Source organism: Narcine bancroftii, chromosome 3 (assembly GCF_036971445.1).
Source record: "Narcine bancroftii isolate sNarBan1 chromosome 3, sNarBan1.hap1, whole genome shotgun sequence".
In the NCBI taxonomy this organism is placed as follows: Eukaryota; Metazoa; Chordata; class Chondrichthyes; order Torpediniformes; family Narcinidae; genus Narcine; species Narcine bancroftii.
In genome coordinates, this window is record NC_091471.1 from 159277221 (window position 1) to 159298722 (window position 21502).

General features: G+C 39.6%; 1 protein-coding gene across 5 annotated transcripts in view; it reads right to left on the reverse strand.

Moving 5' to 3' along the window:
- Positions 1-3605: 3605 nt before the first annotated feature.
- metap1 (methionyl aminopeptidase 1) overlaps positions 3606-21502 on the reverse strand; it is a 78600-nt gene continuing 60703 nt past the window's right edge. For all 5 annotated transcript variants that reach the window (XM_069925625.1, XM_069925626.1, XM_069925628.1 and 2 more), the window contains 7 exons: positions 19803-19894; positions 17861-17944; positions 13419-13557; positions 11820-11951; positions 8433-8576; positions 5343-5408; positions 3606-4569 (listed from right to left, as the gene is read on the reverse strand). In XM_069925625.1, coding sequence (XP_069781726.1) covers positions 4403-4569; positions 5343-5408; positions 8433-8576; positions 11820-11951; positions 13419-13557; positions 17861-17944; positions 19803-19894 — 824 coding nt within the window. In that variant the 3' untranslated portion in view covers positions 3606-4402. The remainder of the gene's footprint in view (positions 4570-5342; positions 5409-8432; positions 8577-11819; positions 11952-13418; positions 13558-17860; positions 17945-19802; positions 19895-21502) is intronic.

The following is a 21502-nucleotide window of genomic DNA, read 5'->3' on the forward strand; positions in this document are numbered from 1 at the left end:
GACTAGATATAATATTCAAGGGTGGTCACAATTCAGTGATTCCAAGAAGCTGCTAAGAGGCATAGCTCAGTTCACCAAACCATAACAGCAGCAATCCTGAGTGAGTAGCAAGAAAAAGTTCAGGATGATGGGGGAGGGGGGAAAAAAAGTTAAAGCAAGGACAGAGAGCAGCAAATAAATCCAAAGAGGTCAGATCAGGAGTTTTTGAGTTTAAACAGTGCTGATATGTGCAACGTTTGCTATCTGGATGTAAGGAACTTTGAGGTGGCTGTGGAAGCACATTTCTGTTACTACCTTATTGGGGGTGGGGAAAGAAACTGAACGAGAAAAAAATCCTGGGAAATGGTGCAGAGTTTTAAGGTGAAAGTCCCTGGAAAAGCAGTAGCAGTTAGATCAGACAACTAAGGAATGGTCTAGTTTCTTCTTCTGGAGAGTGACTCATGAAGATTCTCAAATACTCATCTGAAGCAATTCCAAAAAGAACATGATGGTATTTCTAGTCAAATGGGTGTTTGGGTTTATGGAACAAGCTGTCAGAGAAAGTGATAGATGCAGACAATTGTAACTTTTAAAAGACATTGAGACAGGTACAAAGAGTTAGAGGAATTTGAACCAAATGCAGGCAATTTGACTGGCATGAACATTGGGCTGAAAGGCCTATTTACATGTTGCAAAATAATGACACACCAAATGAAATTGGTATTAAATTTATTTCAAGATCCATCACATTTAACGGTGTCTAATCTAGATTCCTCATTCTCAGTCTTTGCAGACATTAGCTGAACTAATAGCAGTTGAGGCTAATAGAACATCCCTTAATGAACCATAACATGAGCATCTTGCCAGGAAAAGGCCATCCTGTTAATCCTTGGCTGTATCTTTATTCAGCTGCCATCCATATCTTATTAAATTTTACTTTAAAACTTAATGACCAACAGATGGGATTGATAAATCCACATGGTCACTTTGTAATATTGTATTCAGATAAGCAAAAGGATGTGTGTGCATGAATCATTCATTCAAAATTGAACACTGCTCATTTCAGTGGCAACTTCTAGTGATCCAGAATGGTTTAAGTATACCAAAACAAGCTCATCAAATGTCAGATATTGGCACCAAATGTTAAATAAATAGAAATTACAGATCAAAATTATTGATTTTCAGGTAATTTAGGTGCAAAGTGGATAAGTGGACAAATTAATCCAAACCAGTGGCTTTCAAACTGCCCCTCTACACTCACATTCCACCATAAGCAATCCCGATGCCGTAAGTGCTCTGATTAGTAAGGGATTGCTTAAGGTGGTATCAGAGTGGAAAGAAAAAGTTTGACTCGTGCATGGTTTCACAAAGGAAATGGACCAATGACAATTTTTCTCAAGCAAAGTATCAGTAACAATTGGGTCTAGAGCAGACCAAAGGTTCTCAACCTCCCACCCCCCCCCCCCCCCCCCCACTTCACATACCACCTTAACTAATTCCTTAAGGCAGGGGTTCCCAACCTGGGGTACATGTACCCCCCCCCCCCCCCAGTGGTACATTTGTACTTTTCAGGGGGTACATTGGGTCTGAGAGAATAACCACTACTGTACAATTCATGGTGTTGTAATCTGCAGTCAGATTGCACAATGTTGTGTGTTTTTAATCCTTCATTTTTAAGGGTACACGGGAACCTAGAAAAATGCCCAAGAGGTACAGAGGAACAAAAAGGTTGGGAACCCCTGCCTTATGGCAAAGGGATTACTTAAAGTGGATGTGAGTTGGTGGGGGGGGGGGGAAAGAGTGATTTGAAAACCACTGAAATGAACCATTGTAGACTTGGTACAAACCTCAAATACATTTGGGGTTGTCGATGAAGATTAAATAGTCAATTTCCTCAAATGAACTTACTCTTACCACTGCTGACAAGACCAGATGTAATTTTATCAAATGCTCCCTTTAATACTTCAGGCAAATTCTCCTCAGCATACCTGTCAACTAAATTATTATATGCTGTACACATTTTTAAGTTTATGGTTTGGAAGGAATTTTACAAGTAGATAATAGATATGGGTTCTGACCATGTCGGGAAAAGCATCAATTTACAAGAACAACAAATCAACAAAAACTTGAAAGAATCTCTCCAAGTATCCAAAATTCATTGAGCCAGTTTCTCAGATAATTATTCAACCACCCTCACTGGTTTACAGTCCATTTTAAAAGGTTTGTATCCACAGATAATGCTTTTGTTGAGTTTTTTTTTGTATTTTGCTGCTATTTCAGGATTATAGCACCTGTAGCATTGTGTGACATTTGTGACTGATGGGAGCAACTGAAATAAAGATCCAGTGAAATCAAGGCTCCTTAAGTTCATGTCACATAGAACAGGGACTGAGGGTAAATCTGTCAAGGACAAACTCTTCTCTCAAGGACCAACAAATTTGTGACATTTATTCCAATTGAAGCAAGGCAAGAGGATCTTGGCCCCCCCACCCCCCCAATCTGTGTCCAAGTTGCATGCAACACCTCTAGTCCAGTGGTGATGCATTATCTGACATTTACCCAGTTTCAGCTCGACGGCTGACATGACTGAGGATCTTCATTTGCAGGGTCCTTTTGTGACAATAATCTCCCACTTCCACAATGCAGTGAACAACATCGACAACAAACTACAATTCTTCAGGAAAAGCCTTTTTAAAAACAAAAGCCATTTTATTGCTATCTCAGGCAACTAATTAGGATGTGGTTGACTTTTGTTCATTTAATATTCTAGAGTGCAGGAGGCAGAGTGGTGACAATATAAAATGAGGGGTATTGACTGAGGTGAATAGTCAGTTCCCCCCCCCAGAGGAGGGGAATATAAAATCAGAAAGCATTGATTTAAAGTGAGAGGGGAAAGATTTAAAAGGAACACGGCCCTTCTTCACACACAGCTAGTTGGTATGTGAAACAAGCTGCCAAAGGAAGCTGTAGAGATGGAGACAATTGCAAAGATATTCAGATAGATACATGGATTAGATTTAAAGGTATATGAACCAAATGCATACTAGTTCAAGTTAATAATTAGGTTGACATGTGCTAAAGGGACTGTTTCAGTGCTGTACAGCTTAGAGGTCAGGAGCAAGAACCCAGCTGAGTTAGGCTGTACGGAGGGCAAGAATCAAGAAGGGTTAGAACCAAAGGGAATGATGTCTGCAGCAAAACCCATGGAGCTACATTCACAAAAGAGGGCAATCAGTGGGGAATCTTCAATAATTTTCCTCTACATCTGGCACACAAAACAATCAGAGTTACCCATCTTTTAGACTTGAAAGAAAAGATTGAAAGATTTCAGGAAATTCAGTGCAATGTGAGAAAGATTAATTATTTCCATGTTGCTTCAGTGAGTGCATTTCATTATTAATTCACTAATCTGAGACAGTAATTCTTTAAGCATCAAGTTGCCCGTTCATCCATAATCAAGTTCATATCAGCCAGTTGACACAGTTGGGGTGTCTGTTTTACTCACATCTTGTCATTTCCACCTCTGCCTCAGAAAACTAAATATTTGAACGTTACGAAGATGACTTTTCTAACTCTCCAAATCTAAACATCACACACACTGCAAGGATATCACCATGTGACCAGGATAGTGTTAAATCTCTTTAATAATTTAAAATTCTGTTGCTTTACATGGGCCAGTTTTTGCCTTTAACGTGAGGGCAGCGTAACCATCTAATCCATACATCATATGATCTCATATTTGAAGTCAGCAAAAGGGTCACATTAAAAGTTTAAAAAGGGACAAAACTTCACTCCCCCGTTCTAAATTTCAATTTCCTAGCAGCAATAATAATGACCAGCATTTACTTATCAGAAAAAAAAGACTTACATATTTAAGTTAAATCTTGTCACGTGTCTGATCAAGACAAAGTTAATAACTTCTTCAATCTGGTCACACAAATTTGAGTGTTGATATTAATAAAGTCAACAAGGTATTCAGGGTTTTAATTAGAAAACCAGAGGACTGATTAGCAAATTACAAATGATTGGTTCCTCTGGAGTCAAAACTTTCACCATCATTTTCACACCTGCATGTTCACAGGAATAAATTACCAGAGAAAATTTACCAGCTCACCTTTCAGAATCACCGGCAAGAACTTCAATTTCCTTTTAAACAATAGCCCACAATCCATGAATAGAGCCACAAATTTTATTCTATCAAGAAATAATTAAGATACAGGCAGTAAGAAGTGATGTTAGGAGCAGAGGCACTCAAACAGGATGAGGAAAAAAGGCATGTTGTTTGGGTATCTGGTGCTTTACAGCATCCAAACCCTCCCTCCCCAAAAAAATAACAAATGAATCAGTGCCTTAAGGCAATGGCTGAACTTGAGGTGAAGACATCAAGGAGGCTGCCGCTGGAAAGGGCAGTATAGCTACCAGGCTACAACTGCGAAGCAAAATAAGGGTGTCCATTGTCCTCCAAGCGACGTGTCAAGATCTCACAACCAGTCTCTGTGACCAGAAGTGTGTGCTCAAACTGTGCAGAGCGTTTGCCGTCCTTCGTTACTGCCGTCCAGCTATCTGGCCAGGTCTCATCATGCCAAGCCCCTACAATGTAGAAAATACATCACAGGGTTAACATCACAGACTACACAAATCACAGAAAGTCACAGCACAGAAGGAATCCATTCAGGCCATCGTGCTGTTAGGGGTAATCTTGATATCCAACCACCACCAGCTACAGTCCACATCTCTTCCAACAACCTATCCTGCAACAACCAAACAAGAATGTGCACCAATATCAGGATTTTGGCACGTCCCTGGAATCCAACAACTTTTACAGGTGCATCGTCAAGAGTATCAGGTCAGCATGCATCACGGCATGGGGAAAGTACTGCTCCATTCAAAAATGCAGAGAATTGTGAACACAGCTCAGACCATCATTCAAACCTCCCCTCCCATGACTCCAAATATACTTCCAGCAGTCTTGGAAAAGCAGCCAATGTATTAAGATCAATCCCACCCCGGCTACATTGTCTTCTATCTCCTCCTGTCAGGAAGCGGATTCACAAGGCTTCATACATCATCAGATTTAAGGACAGTTTCTTGCCCACCACTATCAGTCTCCTTAATGAGCATCACACTAATAATGTTGACTCCTGTTCATTTGCAGTACTCTTCATTTTACAAAAACACAACAGTAAAAAAAACCTAATATCTGTAATTGCCAACCGAGTTCACTTACTCACTGGGAATGGTTTCAGAAAGAAATGCTTTCGACTCAGTTTACAAACTTTCTATTAAATGCAGTGCAGACTTGGCCAACTTTCCATAGATTTCCAATGGGCCAAGGAAAGGAGAAATTTAAAAGCACAACTTACCATCACAAATCATGGGTTCGATGGTAAACACATGACCAGGTTTCATCACTCCAACGGCTTTATTTTCTGCAAAAAATCAAAGACTATTAAACTTTCTTTTTTAAATCTCAATATTAAAAGTGCTCTTGTAGCCTCATGTAGATACACTCAACCAGGCCTACCATACAGACTGCCTTTGAGAAGACAGGCCTGGGGCAGATTAGCTCGGATCATACTGAATAGCAGAGCAGGCTTCAGGGGTTTGGTCGCTTAATCCTGCCCCCATTTCCTTAGTTTTCTTCCCATATCCTTCCCAATGTCAGCCTTTTAGATTTCCAAGTATACAGATGGAATGGTCAATGGGAGCAAGTGGAAGAATGAGAAAAGGGTTAATTGGGCTGAATTGGAAGCCATGGTTTGAATCACAACATATTAGTGATATAGTAGCCCATTCCTAGGCATTCCTTTTGTACATTCTATTACATTAAGGCGATAATGTAATTTGTTCAAACTTCACCCTGAGAGTTCTGCAGCAGGGCAACAGGCACTTCAGCCCATCCTGACAAAGCCAGTCCTATTTGCCTGCATTTGGCCCATATCCCTCCAAACCTCTCCTATCCATGTATCTGTTTAAATATGTCTTTTGAATGTAACAATTGTCCCCACTTCTTCTATCACATATTAACCACCCTGTGCGATGTTCCCAAAGTCCCTTTAAATCTCCCCCCGCCCCCGCCCCCCCCCCTTACCTTCACCTTAAATGTATGCCCTCAAGTTTTTGACTCTCCAACTTTGGGAGAAAGACTCTTTACCATATCTATACCCCTCATGATGTTATAAATCTTAAAGTTCCCCATCAGCCTCCCATACATCTGGGAGAAAAGCCCCAGCCTTTCCTTATAATGTAAGCCCCCAAATCCCCACAACATTCTTATGAATCATGTCAATACCTTTTCCAGATTAAAGATATTTATTTCCTATTATTGGATGACCAAAACTCCAACTATGGTCTCAACAACACTGTGCAGTTCTACAATGACATTCTGGCTCCTGTACTCAATGCCCTCACCAATGAAGAACAGTCAAGATTATATGTTACTCAAGAGCTCAGAAACTGCTTGAGGAAAGGGAGCATCAAAATCTCACCTCATTTTTTCCAGTTACATTAAAGTAACATGGACTCCAAGTAAGAGAAATAAAAAAAATTACACAAGGATTTTGTCAATTTCATGTTATTCCCCTTACTCTATAGGAAGTGTCTTGGCCTATCGGGAGTATGCTGGCTCTCAGCACATTAATACCATTTCCTTTTCACATGTCCATCAATTCTCCCACCACCCATCTACATGAGAGGCAATTTACAATGGCCAATTAAATTTACCCATCCGCACATTTCTGAAATGGGGAGAAAGCCAGACACCCAGAAGAAATCAGAGATTTGAAAAAAAAAACTGGACACAGGCAGTGCCCAAGGTCAGGACTGAACCCAGGTTATTGGGGCAGAGACGTAGCCACACTACCTAGCGCGTCATTGGGTACACCATGTGTTCATCTCAGCACTGGAACAGGAGTAGAAATAACTCCAGGAGTTTGAGATAGTCACTTGAAGATGGAGCTTTGTTAGTCTGATAAGGAATTAATGAATGTGTAAATTATCTTGAGGTCACAGAATCAGCTTCAGAAATATTCGGTTAGCTTCTATGGATTTACCATTGGCATTTGGAGCAAATAGTTTGCAGATAATGACAAATTTAAATTTAGACATACAGCATGGTAACAGGCCATTTCTGCCCATGAGTCTGTCTTCTTTCTTTGGCTTGGCTTCGCGGACGAAGATTTATGGAGGGGGTAAAAAAGTCCACGTCAGCTGCAGGCTCGTTTGTGGCTGACCAGTCCGATGCGGGACAGGCAGACACGATTGCAGCGGTTGCAAGGGAAAATTGGTTGGTTGGGGTTGGGTGTTGGGTTTTTCCTCCTTTGCCTTTTGTCAGTGAGGTGGGCTCTGCGGTCTTCTTCAAAGGAGGCTGCTGCCCGCCAAACTGTGAGGCGCCAAGATGCACGGTTTGAGGCGTTATCAGCCCACTGGCGGTGGTCAATGTGGCAGGCACCAAGAGATTTCTTTAGGCAGTCCTTGTACCTTTTCTTTGGTGCACCTCTGTCACGGTGGCCAGTGGAGAGCTCGCCATATAATACGATCTTGGGAAGGCGATGGTCCTCCATTCTGGAGACGTGACCCATCCAGCGCAGCTGGATCTTCAGCAGCGTGGACTCGATGCTGTCGACCTCTGCCATCTCGAGTACCTCGACGTTAGGGGTGTGAGCGCTCCAATGGATGTTGAGGATGGAGCGGAGACAACGCTGGTGGAAGCGTTCTAGGAGCCGTAGGTGGTGCCGGTAGAGGACCCATGATTCGGAGCCGAACAGGAGTGTGGGTATGACAACGGCTCTGTATACGCTTATCTTTGTGAGGTTTTTCAGTTGGTTGTTTTTCCAGACTCTTTTGTGTAGTCTTCCATGACTACCAGCCCCCCCACATCTCCATCGGGCACACAAAACTCAAAACGGTCAACCAGTTTACCTATCTCGGCTGCACCATTTCATCAGATGCAAGGATCGACAATGAGATAGACAACAGACTCGCCAAGGCCATGAGTCTGTGCCACTCGATTTATTCACAATTAAACGAAACCCTGGTATGTTTTGAATGGTGGGAGGAAACTGGAACCCCCAGAAAATCTGACGCAGACATTGGGAGAATGTACAAAACTCCTTACAGACAGCAAGGGATTTAAACCCTGGTCCAGAATGCTGATGCTGTAAAGGATTGTGCTAACTGCTATGCCAACAAGTTGATGCACTCTCAGAATCATTAACTATAAATGTTTTATAGCCAGGATGTCCATTCTGCTCTCCTGGGCACAATTCTATATCTTAATTTTCTTTAATGCACAGTTAAGTTTATATTAATTTAAATGTTTGGTTTCACTTCACAGATTTGATATTGTGGTTTTGAAACAAGAAATTACTGAAACAAATCTTTAGAGATGGCTATACACACCACAAGGAGTTTTAAACTGGATTACACTCCCTAGAACATTCCAAACTACTTACTAGCATAATGTGGCACATTAGGTGCAGTGTGAAAGAGTCGATGGATCCCATGTCCACAATAGCTACGAACTACTGAGAAGCCATTTGCATGCGCATGCTTCTGTATAATATTGCCCAATTCCCTGTATCGTACGCCTGGCTTTACTGCAAGGAAAATTGAAGAACATTCAGTAAAATTAAGTTTAAAAAGATCAAAGCAATATTTAAGACAGTAGAATTTTTATTCCTATTTTAAAAAAATTAAAAGAAATACAGAAAAAGATAGAACCCCCACCCAAAGGCTTACATTATTAGTAATACGTCCTTACTTCCCTAATTTATAGGAGTTGTGATCGAAATCACACCCGCTCGCATGTCTCTGCAGAGGCCAGGCTCATGCTCCCAACTAACTCCCCAAAATATTATACTGTCTTTTATTGCCTTCGATCTATTCAATCTTGACCAATTTCAGTTTTACATAGATCTACCGGGTAAGAACATTCCTCCCTAATATTCTCTCTCCAAACATTTTTTCTACATCTTTCTGCTTCTTCTCTCATTTCAAACATCACCCAGTTGTCGTCTCTCTTTCTGCAAACACTTCTGCTTCATTGGGTTCTGAAAAAAATTTTTCCTACAGGAACAAAAATCTTCAGTACTGCCAGGTACCTTAAAACAAAAGTATAACTTTTTCTCTATAATACATTTTTATCAGCATTGAATTCTTTTCTTTTCAACAAATCAAAACTTTTATCAGGGTAAAAGAAGACCTTATTTCTATTATAAATTAACGGAGATTGCCTCTCTTCCGCTTGTTTCACCGCTAGTTCCAGGATCTTTTCCCTCACTTCATAACAAAGTAATTTGTCCAATTAATAATTTGAGCAAATTTGCAGATGACATGAAACTGGGTGGCGGTGTGGGGTGCGAGGAGGATGTCAGGAAAATGCAGAGGGACTTGGACAGGTTGGGGGAGTGGGCTGCTGAATGGAAGATGACGTTCAATGTAAGCAAATGTGAGGTTATCCATTTTGGGGTCAATAATAGGAAAGCTGAGTATTATTTAAATGGAGACAAGCTAGGGAGTGGGGAGGAGCAAATGGATCTGGGAGTACTTGTTCACCGGTCACTGAAGACTAGAATGCAGGTTCAGAAAGCTGTGAAGAAGGCTAATAGCATGTTGGCTTTCATAAAGAGTGGATTGGAGTATAGGAACAGAGACGCCCTTCTGCAGTTGTACAGGGCCCTGGTGAGACCCCACCTGGAGTTTTGCGTCCAGTTCTGGTCTCCAATTTTGAGGAAGGACATACTAGCTATAGAGGGTGTGCAGCGCAGATTTACAAGGTTAGTTCCAGGGATGGCGGGGTTGACATATGCTGTAAGGCAAGAAAAACTGGACTTGTATCCGATGGAGTTTAGAAGGATGAGGGGGAACATGATTGAGATATACAAAATTATCAGGGGGATAGACAAGGTGAAGTCTGATTACTTGTTCCCAATGATGGGGGAGACGAGGACTAGAGGGCATAGTTTAAGAATACAGGGTAGGCCCTTTAGGACGGAGATGAGAAAACATTTTTTTTACCCAGAGAAGTGTGAATCTGTGGAATGCTCTGCCACAGAGGGTGGTAGAGGCAGATTCGCTGATTATGTTCAAAAGAGAGTTAGATAAGACTCTAGTGGGCAAAGGAGTTAAGGGTTATGGGGATAAGGCTGGAAAGGGGTACTAATGGCAGTGATCAGCCATGATCTGTAAAGTGGCGGTGCTGGCTCGACAGGCCGAAGGGCCTACTCCAGCTCCTATTGTCTATAATATCGAATGTAGTTTTTGATCTGGCTGCAGTTTTGGTCATAATGCTCTATGGGCTTTTTCAATCTCGATATCTCCTTGAAATTCAGTTACCCCCCAAAAATTGCAGGATCCAACGTTGCAAAAATCTCTTCATGTCTTTTCCTTCATCGCCTTCTTTAAGTCCAACAATTTTTATATTATTTCCTATACTGAAGTTTTCTAACATAGCAATTTTTTTTGAGTTACTTGATTTTTTATTGCGGCCGTTTCTGCTTGAACTTTTTTCGCTTGTTCTTTAACATTTTGAATATCAAATTAATTCCCTTTAATTTTGTTCTTCCAACACTTCAAATTTTTTATCCATTTGCAACAATATTTTTTCCACCTTTTTGTATAACCCTTGTTTTCAATTATATTTGTTTTCATTACATTTTTTAAACTTGCCATTGTCAATTCCTGAAAAGTATCCATATATTTTTTCATTTCTGTTGCAGATACATGTCCCTTTTGTTTTCTCTTGTTTTTTTAGCCAAAACTCTTTGTTCTACATAGGTTTCCTCTTCTTCCTGTTCTTCTTGATCGCTGGAGCTGGAGGCTTCTTGAGCCTTTTTTAAAAATTGCCTCCCTTTTTTTCTGCGCTCTGCATATTTGCAACTCGCTCATGCGCAGAGTCATTTCTCCTGTGGTAGGTGAGCCACATCCAAGGTCTCCCCAGCTCCAGGCTTATCCCTACGAGCTCCTACCTTTAGGACAGAGCCAGGATCCTTCAAGGTAGGCCCCTCTTCTTCATCTGCTTTCTTTTCTTGTTCAAGTTCTTGAAAGATAGTAACTGTTTTAGCCTTCTTAGGTGGCATTCTGAGTTGTTCTGTAGGCCAACAGCTTTTCTTTTAATCACTTCAGATTTTTTAAACTCTTTTTTTGAAACTTTTTTGGAGAGAGAAGAGATTCCAAATCTAGCCCCACGTCATCACGTGGCGCGCCTCGTAATAAAAGTTATAGCTCTACTTGTTAGGTGCTCTGAACAAATACAAAGAACACAATGAAGACTGCTGACTGCATTAAAAATACACCGTTTAGATGCTTCTAAAAGCCTTCAAACTCAGAAACTCCACAGCTGAGCTTTATTATCAACAGCACCAGGGAAGGCTGATCTGGCAGTGTGCTTCAAGATTGCAAAAACCGATAGAATAAGAACAGAATAAGAAAGAAAATGGAAATGAGAAAACAGCAACAATCGTTCTGACAGTCAAATCACCATTATTTATAAGAACAATAAATAAAGGTGACTTGACTTGGGAGGAAACAAAAGTACAGTATATACATCCCAGGGAATTCAAGAGAAACCCTTTGACTTTGGAAATTGTGATATGGTAGAACACATTAAATATAAAATAATTGTAGATCATCGAGAACAATGCAGATAATTCAAGACAGGGTGCAGCCCAAACAATTCCACTGGCCCAGTTTTGAGGCTTGTTTTAATTGATTCTACGATACTGAGTAAAAGCAGAAATTATTAAAGTTACTACAATTAAGAAATATACCAATATATAATCTCGCTCCTATACTGTCCCCATTATTGCTCATGATAGATCAGTTCTTTGCCATTTACTCACCTGCATCTATAGCCTGCATTAGGCATTCATATGTTGTCTGCACCAACCTCTTAGATCCTTCATCAACTTCACCAACAAAAAATGTCTCATTTAAATCACCGTGGAAACCATTGTGGTAGACCGTAATATCAACTATAAAAGAAAAATTCAGTTGTAGGATACTTAAATTCTGAACAATGGCTGAATCTTGTGCAACAAACATTGTTCTTAGGCAAGGGACCACAAGAAATGTATATTAGGATAGGTGAACAAATGTTTGTAGGCTTTTAGAAGTATCTTTTAAGAGGAAAGGCAGGGAGTTTGGGGACAGGGGTTATGGCCCTGAGTTTAAGAATCAGGGACAATCACCAGTACAGATGATAAGTTGAAGTTTTCAAAATATGAAGATCTCATTAATTACGCAGAGCACTGGTGCAAAGTGCAGCAGGAGTTTGGCAATGCTAGAATGCTGCAGTCAGGAAGTAACAAAAGCACAAATGGGGTTTAAACAGTTGACAAACTGAGGTGGCAGTGACATTGTAAAGATGCATGAAGCTGTGTTGTGTGATAGAGAGGTTTTGGGCTCAGCTCATTATTAAATTGAACAAATAATAGTAGAATTTGTTTTTTTTCAAAATAAGCTTCAAATCTTTGCGGTCTCTTTTCCATTGGACTGTGGATGTTCAAAAGGGTAGATTTTGGGGCACAATGGTATTTAGAGCTCAAATAGAATTGGAGGGAAGCCAGAAGGTCTTAGTGAATGGCAAAGCTTGCTTCAATGGTCTTCACCCTATACTTCCTCCTATTTTGTCCAGTCTTAATAAGTGAAGTTGCACTTTGGAATATAGTAGAATCCCAATTATCCAGAATTCAATCAAGTAAATAAGACTGAGCATATGGACTCCGTGTGGGAGCACTGAGATTTTGTTGGACTCATGCAGATTTGCCCTGCTGAACTAGCAATGCCCTCTCAATGCGTACGCATTCTTTTCGCTGTTGCCACTTGCATGGTTGTCAGCGCAAGGAAGGTGGTAGTGTACATCCAGGGCCTAACAGGGACACTGGTGTTAGACCTGGTGGGATGGGAGTAGGATATGAAGGGGGAGGGGAAAATGGCACCAGTGATGAAACTTCGCTGTCAAGGTTCGGATTTTAGACCCAGTGATTTTGAGGCGAAATTTTTAAGTTTTGAGGATTGTTCTATATGGTTAAAAAAAAACTTTAAAATTGGCGGGACTTAATTATGACAGCAGCACAATTAGCTTAGTGGCAAACACAGCACTGTTACAGTACCAGTGACAGGGGTTCAAATTTAAATTTACAGCAATTGCCTGATTAAATGAACCAAAGACTACAATAATTTTATTTTTTTTTTAATTACTTTACATTTTGCACTGTATTTTGTCTTTTAAACAGTATATTCTTAATGAAGGCTTATTAGTTAGGCATTGGAAAAGTGAGTCTCAATCAACTGGAAAATTTGCATACCAAACATCCACAACCCCCAAAGGTGGCAGATAATGGATATTCTGCTGTATTAGCAAGGAAAGCAATAAGTCACACAATCCAACTTTGCAATGGTCCACACAATTAATCTTTACTTGCTGCACAAATACTCACTGTTAACTATATCACCATCCTGTAACGGCCGTGCATCTGGAATCCCATGGCAGATCACCTCGTTAACTGATGTACAGCATGACTTGGGAAAATTGTAATAATTTAGTGGTGATGGATAACAGTTTCTTGCCAAGCAGGCCTAAATAAATTAAAGTAGCCAGTGGTTAGCAATTCTCATTGAAAGTTCGATCTGCTGATCCACTGTTTAAATACCAGACTTCACATAACCATCCTTAATTGTTATTTCCCCATTTCAAACTGTTTCAATGATCACATTTAAGACATTTTGAAGCAATCCATTGACATGGATGAAGTAAAAAACAGCAAGTACTGCAAATATTCAATAAATTAGAGAGTATCTGTAAAGAGTATTAACATTACAGCTCTGAAGGACTGGAAATGTTAACTCCTCTCTCCATAGATGCTGCCTGACTTGTAGCATATTTCCTGCACTTTGTTAAGGAAATGTCCCAGCAATTTTTGTCATTATATATATATTATATATTTACTGCTAGATTTGTGTATGCATGCCTCAAATTAAGTGAAAGTTACACACCAGCGAGTGCACTATTCAACAATTTGAAACTTGACCTTAATTAAAAACGTTAAATTATAAAGTCATTTTTGACAGGAAGTGGCCACAGTCATTTCTTTTAAAACTTTGACCCCACATCTCTGGCAGAGTTGTACAGTACTTTTATTATATAGATTCCATTACAGATACCACTACAATTTCATTTTTACAAAATACAGTAATAATAATTCAAGGCATAACATCAAACTCTTGTTCTCTGATACACATGGCATGGCATTGAAACCCTTGCCCACCATCTCCTTCAGTACTTCTATTTCCCTCCCTCCCCCCTCCTCCTCCTCCTACCACCTTCGCTAGCTAAAATTCCTCAATGATCTTAAAACACCTTACTGAGCTTATTAGAATAGCTGTAACGCAGAAGACAAGGGAATGATTATGGTTATTCACACAGTCTAACAGCTTTCAGTCATTAATAAATATCAGGAATTACTAAGATACCACAGTGAGCCATGCATCCAAATTTGCCAAGGAGATAAAGATTGGTGATGAATCAGTTATTATTAAAAATTAAAGAACACTATGTTTGATGTACAATTTTAAATTTGAGCTGTAATTTTGCTCAACAAGGGGAGATAAAAACAAACCAAGGAAAGTGAACAGAGCTAGGTTACTGATCAACCACAAGCTCAATAAATTGAAGGACTTAATGATCTACTTCTCTGCCAATGCTTCCAAAGGCCATTATAAATAGTACCAATTTACCAGGTCCCTTCTGAGTGACCCACTCTGGCACCACTGTATCAGTTGATTAATTTAAAAATACCTTAATCAATACAAGCACTGTATGGGATCTGCATTCCAAATGATTGGGGAAAAAAAACACTAACCTAAAATTGTTTGTAGCTTTACACCACAGTGCTAATGTGGGTGTTTTAAGAATAATACTACGATGAGCTAGTACAAAGTGGGTAGCAGCACACCACCAAATGATTAAAATGTTCTGCATGTGTGGCCCCATTATGACTGCAGCCTGTTTATTGACTGCAACTCCACAACCACTTACAGGCTTTGAGGAGTAAAGTTTAAGTAAAATACTTTATTATTTAAATACTCTTGTACTTGCATGTGGTGGATACTAACCAGATGTTAGCCAGTGAGGAAACACAATGGTTTTTTTCCCCAAATTGAGTGGAGCAATGAATATGCTATTATTGACAACTTTTACCTTCACTAGATACTTTGTACTTTTAACCACAATAATTTGAACAAGAGAAAATAAATTGTTTAAAATAAGTGGGCACTTAAATAGAATTAAAGTTTGACAGCCCATACTAATCATACCAGTCCCATTTGCCTGTGTTTGGGTATTCCCTTGAAACTAGGGGTCCTCAAACTTTTTAGAACATCAACCTCTTCAGGGAATATGGTCCCTCATTGACCCCCAGTCATGGAATCTGGTGCTGCACTGTGGGGGGGGGGGGGGCTGCTGGACAGGGGACACTCGGTAGGGTGGTCAGATATCCAGTTATAGGCCAGACAGTCTGGCTTTTCAGACCTCTATCCTCCGTCTGGTGGCACCTCAAGCCAGACATTACATTTGTCCTTCAGAAAGCGCACTTACCTGTTAAATGCAGCATCCTGGGATCCGCAGGCTGTGCACTTCCAGCTGGCACATATGCGATGAAGGGGAAGTGCGATGGCAGGGCACGGTTCATGGCAGGTAAGCCTCCCCACCTTAAACTGGGGGGTGGGGGTGGATGACAGCTGTGCTGGACCAGGGAGAGGGGTTGGCAGCAGTTGTGCTGAAACAGGCAAGGAAGGCGCTATTTTACATCAACTGCCTCCCCCCCCATGTTATCAACCCCTTATCAATGATATCGACCACTTTGGAGACACTGACACTAAACTTTTCCTATCCAGTTAATGTATTTAAATGTGTTTTGAACATAATAATTGTCCTAGCGTGAAAGATTATGTTGTGTTTGTATTGTATATAGATGTTTTTGGGAGATAAACTGAGGCAGGTTTTTTTAGTGTAGGTCACATACAAACACTTTAAAACAAATCTTATTTAAAATACTGGAGCTCTGCTCATGCTAGACATGTTGGGGCCAACAGCCTTTGCAAAAGGGTTGGAGAGTGCCCAAGAGATTTCACCAATGGATTGTTGTTTACAAAAAGGCAACAGATGAAAGAACTTGTCAGAGTCGCAGACTGTCTGGAACTTGCTGTTCTAGGAGGGTCATGTGGTTTTGCAAGCAGAGTAAAACAGGCTTTTCTCTGTGTGGGAGATGTGGGGGTGGGGGAAGAAAACGAACGGGCCACAGCGAGATCAGTTCTGCAGTTTTACAGTCAGCAGCAGCTGGGACCGGAACAGGACAAACTGGCAAGCTTGTGGAAAACCCCATTTATAAGACAGGTTGTGAGTGCTTAGTTCAGCCTGGTCAAAGCCCTTGTGGTTCATGCAATTGGAAAGGTCTGGCTGCCTAATGTTTCACTTGAAATAAGAGAAGCAAAAAGGCACTCTGTGGTGACCTGAAAGAAAGAGATTATCATCTGGAGAACCCTGAGGGGGCAAGTTTCTTCGGCAAGACACTGAAGTAGCTGATGGAAGTAAATCAGTTGTGGGTGTCCTGGAACAACAAATCTCTCTCTGAAAACTAAATAAAAACTTTCCTGAGCAATAACCATTTACATTTCAAGCACCAAAGCCTGGTGAACATAAAATGTTAAATTCTGTGCACAGTACAAGAATTGCCTGCAACCAGTGAACTTGGAGAAATGAGAAGTGAGATTGGACTGTGAATCAAAGGACTTTTCTGAACGTACATACATGTGTGCTTAGAATTAGAAGGGGGTTAAGTTAGGTTAGTTAAGTCAATAGTGGATTCTGTTTTCATGCTTAAAGATAATTAGAAACAACTTTTGTTTAAGTTACCATTTGTCTTGGTGAATATCTATTGCTGCTAGGTTTTGGGGTCCTCTGGGTTCGTAACACTAGCCTCTATCACTCTGCCAGCTCACTCCATATACCCACCACCTTTGGTGTAAGAGTTGCTCATCAATCCCTTTTAAATTTTCCTCTCTCACCTTAAATAGGTCCTCTAATGCAAGATTCATCAACTCTAAGGCTACAACTATTTATTAAAGTAGTGGAAACAGTGCTTATAATATGAAGGGGTTAGTGTTTTAATGTTGGGAAACTTCAATTCACATTGTCGGCATAACTCTACCCATACCCTCAGAATGTTTAGAGAAACTTTCTTTGGGCTTGGGACAATCATGTTTTGAAGCTGACTGGATAAAGTGAACATTATAAAGATCTTTATTTGCCCATAAATACATTATCCTACAGGTCAGCTCAAAATAAAGAGGATGTAGAAACATTTAGGGTCCTTCAGTTAAAGGAAACAATGCACATTTCAAGTTAATAACTGACAGGAGCCATCAACCTGAAATGTTGACTCTCTCCTTGACCCTTTGAGTATTTACTTTGTTTTTATTTTAGTTTAACGATTATCACAACGCTGTCCAGTGCCAGTGACCTGGGTTTAAATCCTGCGCTCTCTGTAAGGAGTTTGTACATTCTCCCCAAGTTTGTGTACATTTCCTCCGACAATCCAAAAAGCATACCAGGACTTGTAGGTTAATTGGGTGGCATAGGCTCATGGGCTAAAAGGGCCTGTTACTGTGCTGCATGTCCAAATACAAAATTTAATTTAAATTTGCAGCTCCCATAGTATTTCACTTTTAGATCAGAAAAAAACTTACCCCTGCTCAACTACCCAACAAAATGACAAAGTCAGTGGAAAAAGCTACAGGTAAGATTAACAGGTTAGGGGTTTTGGCCAAACTTGGCTCAATTTCAGCCACTTTCTATTGCTTTCAATAGATAAAAGCTCCATACCATATGAACAGCATGATCAATTTCTTCAGTTGTGACTCCTGGCCGAACCATCATCGAAGCAACATCTAGAACTTCTCGAGCAAGCTGCAACGCAAGGACAATAAGTGAATTCTACCACCACAAAAAGGCCCACAATGCCTTTTTTGAGTTTGCAACTGCTTTACGGCATTATATGTACTGTATAGATCTTAATTCTTGTCTCACCACATTTTGATGGAAAAACAAACTAAATGATTAAACTGGTGTTCAGAATCTTGACTTTTCTTGGCTAATGTAGAAATGCCTGCCATAGAAAGTTGTTGAGGCCAGTTCATTAGATATATTCAAAAGGGAGTCAGATGTGGTTCTTGCACTCAAAGGGTATGGAGAGAAAGCAGGAACAAGGTACTGAAGTCATATGAACAGCCATGATAATATTGGTGCAGGCTCAAAGGGCTGAATGGCATTTTTCTGCAACTATTTTCAAAGTTTCTAATACAAGGTGGAAACTAGCTTTTAAACTTGTTTTGACACATTATGCAACAGCATTAAAAAAAATTCTATGACTTTTTACAATGATTTACCTGGGAATTACATTTAGCAGCAACTTTCTAATTGATAAGTTGAGTGGGAGTCCTATATGAAAATAACAAACACAGGAACAAGACCACATTGCACGTTGGTAACAAAATTAACACCCAATTTCTGGATGCAAATACCTTTTGAAGCTTGCTCTTTTTTGAGCATCTGGATCTGGCAGCCATCTTTAAATGAGGCTTTCTACTACTGTCTCAACCCTACAAAGCTTTCAAGTCTCTCACAAAAACTTATCGACTCCCTACTTCTCTTGTTCCCTTAAAACATTACTTTGACCAAGCTTTTTTTTTTTAAAAATCAATGACTTCTTGAGTCAGTCATACTCAAAGGGGCCTTTACAGCCCCACTAGGGGCACAGCCTGAAACCATAAAATGTTATTTTTATGTAGTCAGTAGGAGAGAAGTACGGAAGACACAAACTAAGCTGCTTCACAGGGAAGGGGTCCCATAAACATTGAGCAGAGTCCTAAGGGGAGCCATAGCCAAAAAAGGTTGAGAATGGCTGTCATAGTGTTAAATTTTGTTTACCAACATTCCTGTTAATTGCCAAAAGAACCAGAAAATTGTTGGAGAGGATACAGTAAGTTTCATTTCAGTCCAATCTCTCAAACTTGTTAAAGCACTTTTGCACTTTGTGACCCTTTATGGTACAATCTCAGAAATAGAAGTGCTGAGTCATTTGATTAACAGTTAGAAGATGCCACAAAATAGTGTCCAAGATGATGAGGGGCATTGATTATGTGGATAGCCAGAGGCTTCTCCCTCACCCATAAGTTTGAAATGGCTAACACGAGGGGGCACAGTTTTAAGGTGCAGCAGAAGATAGCAAACATAGCCAGATTCATCATCACAGGCTCTGACTTCCCATCCATTGACTGCATTTATGAGAAGCTGCATATAGAAAGAAGGCAGACAACATTAAGGATTTCATCACCCGAGACACAACCTCTTCTCACTGTCTCCTGCAGTCAGGTTGTTACAGAAGCCTTAAGACCAGAAGGCTCTAGGTTCAAGAACAGTTTGTTTTGAGCAAATATTAAGCTCTTTATTACACTACTCTTGGACTGTTCTGACACCACAGAAGAATTGTCTGCTCTATTCCAAGTCACTTTTTGAATGAAGATCATTGTGAATATTAGACCATCTTGGGCATTTATTGCCTCATTTAATTTAATTTACTATTAGTTTTCTTGTACAAGTACCTGATCAACTACAGCAGAAATTTCAGGGCACATGTACATTGTACAATGTGTATAACAATAAATTCATCATCATATATTCTAATTTAGGATTGAAGAGCCAAAAAGGACAGTGCAATATTCTGATTTCAGCACCTTAAAAGATAAAATGAAGCTCCACAACTCACGCGACATACTACCCGCATTGCTTCTATGTCCTCTGGAGGCAAAATTTTGATTTGGGATGTTCCCTTTAAGGACTGTTCAGATTCAGAAACTCCTTGAAAAATAGAGAGAACACAAATTAACACAAAGTTCCAACACACTTCTTTTCATACTGCACACTAGCCTAAATAGCATTTAAGACTTAGTTGGATAGAAAGCTACAAGAAAGATAAGACAAACTATTTTCAAACCCCCTGTCAAGGTCACTTAAAAAATGCAAACAAACCACTAATTTAATTTCTAAAGCGTTAAGATTAGAAAATAGAAAAATAAATCTTTGCATGTACAACTGTTGGAGAACTGAGGACAATCTTGATCGTTATACAAAGGACACAATAGGCACTGGAAAAGTTGCAATAAAGATTTTCAATGATGCCACTATAGGTTATAACTGTTAACAAGAATTGCAAAAAAAAAATTCTCTAAATGGCAAGAGAATACAGATATACTCCAGTGTATTTCTGCATTAAATCCAGAAGATTGAGAGGTTTGTCACCTATTAATTTTAAGAATTATTATCAAGTGGCTCAATTGAGATTTCCTACGTCTTTATTTGAGAGATAGGAAAACCAGTGTGGGTCAAAATGAGATGGAGAAAATAGGAGAGAAATTAGAGGAGGAATTTATATATAAATGGGATTCAAAGTTAACAACTGGTGTGAAAGAAGCACCTTTGCTTAAACATTTTATTTCTATCTGGGACAAGATAAATAATGAAATTGGAACAAAAGGTATACATCATCCAAGGTACCTTTGATTCAAAATAATCTTATACCTTTTACTAAAGACAACCAATTTTCAAATATTTGGTATCTTAATGGTATTAAAAATGTAGAAGATTGTTGTGTACAAGGTCAATTGATGTTATTTCAACAATTAAATAAATATGGAATAAATTCAAATACACTTTATTGCATCTTCAATTGAGAGGATACTTGTGGGAAAAATTAGGTTCAACAGTGTTCTTACCGGCTTGTAGTGAGCTGGAAGTTCTTATTAGAGGTTATACTAAAAAAAATTACTTCACAATGTACCTGTTATTACAAGCAGGTACTATCAAACAGGGAGTTCATAAATCTAGACAGAAATGGGAGGCAGATTTAAACGTACAATTGATGAGAATATTATTGCATCTTCAATATTGCATCTTCAATTGAGAAGATACTTTTTGAAAAATTAGGTTCAACAGTGTTCTTACCAGCTTGTAGTGAGCTGGAATTTCTTATTAGAGGTTATACTAAAAAAATTATTTCACAATGTACCTTTTATTACAAGCAGGTACTATCAAACAGGGAGCTCATAAATCTAGACAGAAATGGGAGGCAGATTTAAACATACAATTGATGAGAATATTAAAAAAACAGAAGTAGTGAGGAAATCTAACAATGCATCATTTATGCCAAGGGAACTGAATACAAGTGTGTGGAACAAAAACAGAAAATGCTGGAAAACCTCAGATGAGGCATCTGTGGAAAGATAACAGATTTAAGGCTTCAGGTCAAAGATCTTTAGTCAGAACTCTACAATAATGGGAATGGCAAGGTTTTTTTTAAAATGAGGAAAGGGTGTTCAAAATTTGGAAGACAGAGCATCTTGGATTGGGCAGCAAGGTTGGCATAGTGGTTAGCACAACGTCTTCAGAGCACCAGCGATAGGGACCAGA